The following is a 6000-nucleotide window of genomic DNA, read 5'->3' on the forward strand; positions in this document are numbered from 1 at the left end:
TATCATCCAGAAGGTGAGGTCAGTACAGGTGCATCAAAGCTGGGACCGAGAGACTGAAAAACAGCTTCTATGTCAAGGCCTTCAGACTGTTAAACAGCCATCACTAAGATAGAGTGGCTGCTGCGAACATACAGACTCAAATTTCTTGCCACTTTAATGAATTTAATACATGCATTTAATAAAGATATCACTATTCACTTTAAATAACACCACTTTGATAATGTATAAATATCCTACATTACTCATCTCATATGTATATACTGTATTCTATACCATCGACTGCATCTGCCTATGCCGCACGGCCATCGCTCATCCATATATTTATATGTACATATTCTTATTCATTCCTTTACATTTGTGTGTATAAGGTAGTCATTGTGAATTTGTTAGATTACTTGTTAGATATTACTTCACTGTCAGAACTAGAAGCACAAGCATTTCTATACACTCGCATTAATATCTGCTAACCATGTGTATGTGACCAATAAAATTAGATTTGATTTGATGTCTGACTGAGTGATCGTTACTGTGTGCATTGGATGACATTTAAACCAGTGGAAATGCAGAGATGATCAAACCTCTGGATTCTTACCCATGTCGTTATGCTTTGTGGGGCCAGGGCTGCTCTCTGACATGGAGTCTTGGTAGGAGTCAAACAGAGGGCTGGAGTGTATGTCCCTGTGGGTTCCCTGACAGTCAGAGAAGCCTGTAGTCGTCCCTGGGTCCTCCTCTTGGGAGTGGTAGAACACGGAGCTGACTGAGTCATTGGAACGCATCATACTGTAGTGCTTCCTCTTATCCTGGTGGAAGAGTTGAATGGGAAATGTGTGAGTCCTGTATATCTACACCACTTGAGAGACAGTAATTGACAGTTGCTGATAGAGACATTAATTTCAAGATATTGTTTTTCAACATATTTTCAAAGAGGATATACAGTTGTCGGAAGTATACATACACTTAGGTTGGGGTCATTAAAACTAATTTTTCAACCACTCTTCAAATTTCTTGTTAACAAACTATAGTTTTGGCAAGTCGGTTAGGACATCTACTTTGTGCATGACACAAGTAATTTTTCCAACAATTGTTTACAGACAGATTATTTCACGTACAATTCATAGTATCACAATTCCAGTGGTTCAGACGTTTACATACACTAAGTTGACTGTGCCTATAAACAGCTTGGAAAATTCTAGAATATGATGTCATGGCTTTACAAGCTACTGATAGGCTAATTGACATCATTTTAGTCAATTGGAGGTGTACCTGTGGATGTATTTCAAGGCCTACCTTAAACTTGACATCAATGGAAAATCAAAAGAAAATCAGCCAAGACCTCAGAAAAATAATTGTAAACCTCCACAAGTTTGGTTCACCATGGGACCACGCAGCCGTCATACCGCTCAGGAAGGAGACATGTTCTGTCTCCTAGAGATGAACGTACTTTGGTGCGAAAAGTGCAAATCATCCCAGAACAACAGCAAAGGACCTTGTGATGATGCTGGAGGAAACAGGTACAAAAGTATTTATATCCACAGTAAAATTTGTCCTTATATCGACATAACCTGAAAGGCCACTCAGCAAGGAAGAAGCCACTTCTCCAAAACCGCCATAAAAAAGCCAGACTACAGTTTGCAACTGCACATGGGGACAAAGATCATACTTTTTGGAGAAATGTCATCTGGTCTGATTAAACAAAAATAGAACTGTTTGGCCATAATTACCATGGTTATGTTTGGAGGAAAAAGGGGTAGGCTTGCAAGCCGAAGAATACCATCCCAACCGTGAAGCACGGGGGTGGCAGCATCATGTTGCGGGGTGCTTTGCTGCAGAAGGGACTGGTGCACTTCACAAAATATATGGCATCATGAGGTATGAAAATTATGTGGATATATTGATGCAACATCTCAAGACATCAGTCTGGAAGTTAAAGCTTAGTCAGAAATGGGTCTTCCAAATGGACAATGACCCCAAGCATACTTCCAAAGTTGTGGCAAAATGGCTTAAGGACAACAAAGTCAAGGTATTGCAGTGGCCATTACAAAGCCCTGACCTCATTCCTATAGAAGATTTGTGGGCAGAACTGAAAAAGTGTGTGTGAGCAAGGAGGCCTACAAACCTGACTCAGTTACACCAGCTCTGTCAGGAGTAATGGGCCAAAATTCACCCAACTTATTGTGGGAGGTTTGTGGAAGGCTACCTGAAACTTTTGACCCAAGTTAAACAATTTAAAGGTAACACTACCAAAAAAGAATTGAGTGTATGTAAACTTCTGACCCACTGGGAATGAGATGAAAGAAATAAAAGCTGAAATAAATAATTATCTCTGCTATTATTATGGCATTTCACATTCTTAAAATAAAGTGGTGATCCTAACTGACCTAAGACAGGGAATTTTTACGAGGATTAAATGTCAGGAATTGTGAAAAACTGAGTTTAAATGTTTTTGGCTAAGGTGTATATAAACTTCCGACTCCAACTGTATATATAAAAATGATTGACATCCTTCATTAATTAATTAATTAATTAATCATTCAACATGTTGGGCTCTATTTTAACAAACCTAACGCAACGGTCAATCTAAGCGCTGGCGGCAGCACTTTAGGTTCTGGGGTGTGGCAGAAATATTTTTGCTATTTTCACAACCACATTTAACGGTGTAGTTGGTGCGAAAGGGCTTGGTTTTGATGAATAAACAAGTTGTGGGTGTGTCGAGGCTTGGCTGCTCGCTGGCCAATCAAAACTTGCTTCATGACTAAATATGTGGTTGCTCAAAGTTGTGTATTTACCGTCTTTTATGTATTGCCTTGGACTCCAATTCCAATTTTAGTCCGTTATAGTTTGTTAAAAACCATACAGAAACAAAAAATCAAACTGTAGACCTATCTCCTCATTGCTAAGCTGACAATGTAAAAAATCTGCCACTGAACAAGGCCATTAACCCACTGTTCCCTGGTAGGCCGTCATTGTAAATAAGAATTTGTTCTACCCTTTTGTGACTAGGGGGCAGTATTTTCATTTTTGGAAAAATAACGTTCCAGTAGTAAACGGAATATTTTGTCAGGACAAGATGCTAGAATATGCATATAATTGACAGCTTAGGATAGAAAACACTCTAAAGTTTCCAAAACTGTAAAAATATTGTCTGTGAGTATAACAGAACTGATATTGCAGGCGTAAGCCTGAGAAAAATCCAATCCGGAAGTGACTCATCTTTTGAAAGCTCTGCATTCCAATGCGTCCCTATTGAGCAGTGAATGGACTATCAACCAGATTACTTTTTCTCCGTATTCTCCAAGGTAACGTAATTGTAACGTAGTTTTACACATTTATGTTGAAGAATACCCGTAAGCGGCTACATTGCGCAAGTGGTAACCTGATGGCTCTCAGAGTGATTCTCACGTAAAATACAGAGGTAGCCATTATTCCAATCGGTCCTACTGAAAAACCAATTGTCCCGGTGGATATATTATCGAATAGATATTTGAAAAACTCCTTGAGGATTGATTAGAAACAACGTTTGCCATGTTTCTGACGATATTATGGAGATAATTTTGAATATTTTTCGGCGTTTTCCTGACTGCAATTTCCGGTGGATTTCTCAGCCAAACGTGAAGAACAAACAGAGCTATTTCGCCTACAAAAATAATATTTTTGGAAAAAATTAACATTGGCTATCTAACTGGGAGTCTCGTGAGTGAAAACATCCGAAGCTCATCAAAGGTAAACCATTTAATTTGATTGCTTTTCTGATTTCCGTGACCAAGTTACCTGCTGCTAGCTGGACAAAATGCTTTGCTAGACTATCGATAAACTTACACAAATGCTTGTCTAACTTTGGCTGTAAAGCATATTTTGAAAATATGATTAACAAAAGGCTAAGCTGTGTCTCAATATATTTCACTTGTGATTTTCATGAATAGGAATATTTTCTAGGAATATTTATGTCCGTTGCGTTATGCTAATTCATGTCAGTCGATGATTACACTCCCGGACCTGGGATGGGGAGTTACTTTAGTTAGTTAAATAGTTAAATAAAAAATAAATATAGGGGTTGGGTCTACTGTAAATTGCATTATGGCTGGGCATGGACATGCCAAATGTTGTCAATAAGCAAGATAAAATACATTATAGGCAAGATTAAATGTATTATTAATAAGGCCTAAAAAGAGAGTGAAAAATTCAAATCAAATTCTAAACAAAACAACGACTTGTTTTAAATAGGCTGTCTAAATACACATTTTGTGGTTGAGCAACAGGCACCACCATAATTGGAGGGTGTTATGCACATACAAACCTCTCACAGCAGCTGGACAAAGATCCAATATAAAGAGAAATGTCCACCCACCTTTATACTACTGCTAAATATAACGTTTTATATACACTGAACAAAAATATAAACGCAAAAATTCCAAAGATTTTACAGAGTTACAGGTCATGTTGAAATGAATTCATTAGGCCCTAATCTATGGATTTCACATGACTGAGAATACAGATACACATCTGTTGGTCACATATAAGTTTTAAAAAGGCTAGGGGCGTGGGATCAGGAAACCAGTCAGTATCTGGTATGACCACAATTTTCCTCATGCAGTGCGACACATCTCCTTCACACAGAGTTGATGAGGCTATTGATTGTGGCTTGTAGAATGTTGTCCCACTCCTCTTCAATATGGCCGTGTGAAGTTGCTGGATATTGGCAGGAACTGGAACGCGCTGTCGTACACGTCAATTCAGAGCATCCCAAACATGCTCAATGGGTGACATGTCTGGTGAGTATGCAGGCCATGGAAGAACTGGGACACTTCCAGGAATTGTGTACAGATCCTTTTGACATGGGGCCATACATTGTCATGCTGAAATATGAGGTGATGGCGGAAGATGAATGGCACGACAATGGGTCTCAGGATCTCGTCACAGTATCTGTGTGTATTTGTGTTTGTTGTCCGTAGCTTATGTCTGCCCATACCATAACCCCACCGCCACCATGGGGCGGTGACATCAGCTAACCACTCACCCACACAACACCATACACGCTCGCTATCTGCCATCTGACCCGTATTGTTGAAACAGGGATTAATCCGTGAAAAGTACACTTCTCCAGGGTGCAAGCGGCCATCGAAGGCGAGCATTTGCCCACTGAAGTCGGTTACGGTACTGCAGTCAGGTCAAGACTCTGGTGAGGACGACGAGCACGCAGATGAGCTTCCCTGAGACGGTTTCTGACCATTTTTGCAAACATTTTGTGGTTGAGCAAACCCAGTTTCATCAGCTGCCAGGGTCGCTGGACTCCCGCAGGTGAAGAAGACGGATGTGGAGGTCCTGGGCTGGCATGGTTGCACGTGGTCTGCGGTTGTGAGGCGGTTGTGAGGACGGTTGGGCGTACTGCCAAATTCTCTAAAACGATGTTGGAGGCAGCTTATGGAAGAGAAATGAGCACTCAATTATCTGGCAACAGCTCTGGTGGACATTCCTGCAGTCAGCATGCCAATTGCATGTTCCCTAAAAACTTGAGACATCTTTGGCATTGTGTTGTGTGACAAATTGCACATTTTAGAGTTGTATTTTATTGTCCCAAGCACAAGGTGCACCTCTGTAATGACCATGCTGTTTAATCAGCTTCTTGATATGCCACACCTGTAAGATGGATGGATTATCTTGGCAAAGGAGAAATGCTCATTAACAGGGATGTAAACAAATGTGTGCACAAAATATGAGAGAAATAAGCTTTTAGTGCACATTTCTGGGATCGTATATTTCAGGTCATGAAACATTTTACATGTTGCATTTCTATTTTCGTTTAGTGTACATATTGGAACCATCTTACAGATTGTAGTCACAACTTCAGAACCTGCATTGCATGCATGCCAGCAACATTCTCAACATAAAACTAGGACAGTGAATCATTCTAATAAGTTTGGTTTGATCAAATTCAACAAAAAATAAGCAATCTGTTTGTTTTTCAACAATAAATAAATAAATTATATCATGAAATCCCCATCA

At 39.8% G+C, this 6000-nt stretch overlaps 1 protein-coding gene across 2 annotated transcripts in view; it reads right to left on the bottom strand.

Moving 5' to 3' along the window:
* LOC112216279 (von Willebrand factor A domain-containing protein 5B1-like) overlaps positions 1–6000 on the bottom strand; it is a 54760-nt gene that overhangs the window by 23979 nt on the left and 24781 nt on the right. For both annotated transcript variants that reach the window (XM_024376149.2, XM_024376148.2), the window contains exon 12: positions 593–800. In XM_024376149.2, the coding sequence (XP_024231917.1) occupies positions 593–800 (208 nt within the window). The remainder of the gene's footprint in view (positions 1–592; positions 801–6000) is intronic.

Source organism: Oncorhynchus tshawytscha, linkage group LG16 (genome assembly GCF_018296145.1).
Source record: "Oncorhynchus tshawytscha isolate Ot180627B linkage group LG16, Otsh_v2.0, whole genome shotgun sequence".
NCBI classification, from domain to species: domain Eukaryota; kingdom Metazoa; phylum Chordata; class Actinopteri; order Salmoniformes; family Salmonidae; genus Oncorhynchus; species Oncorhynchus tshawytscha.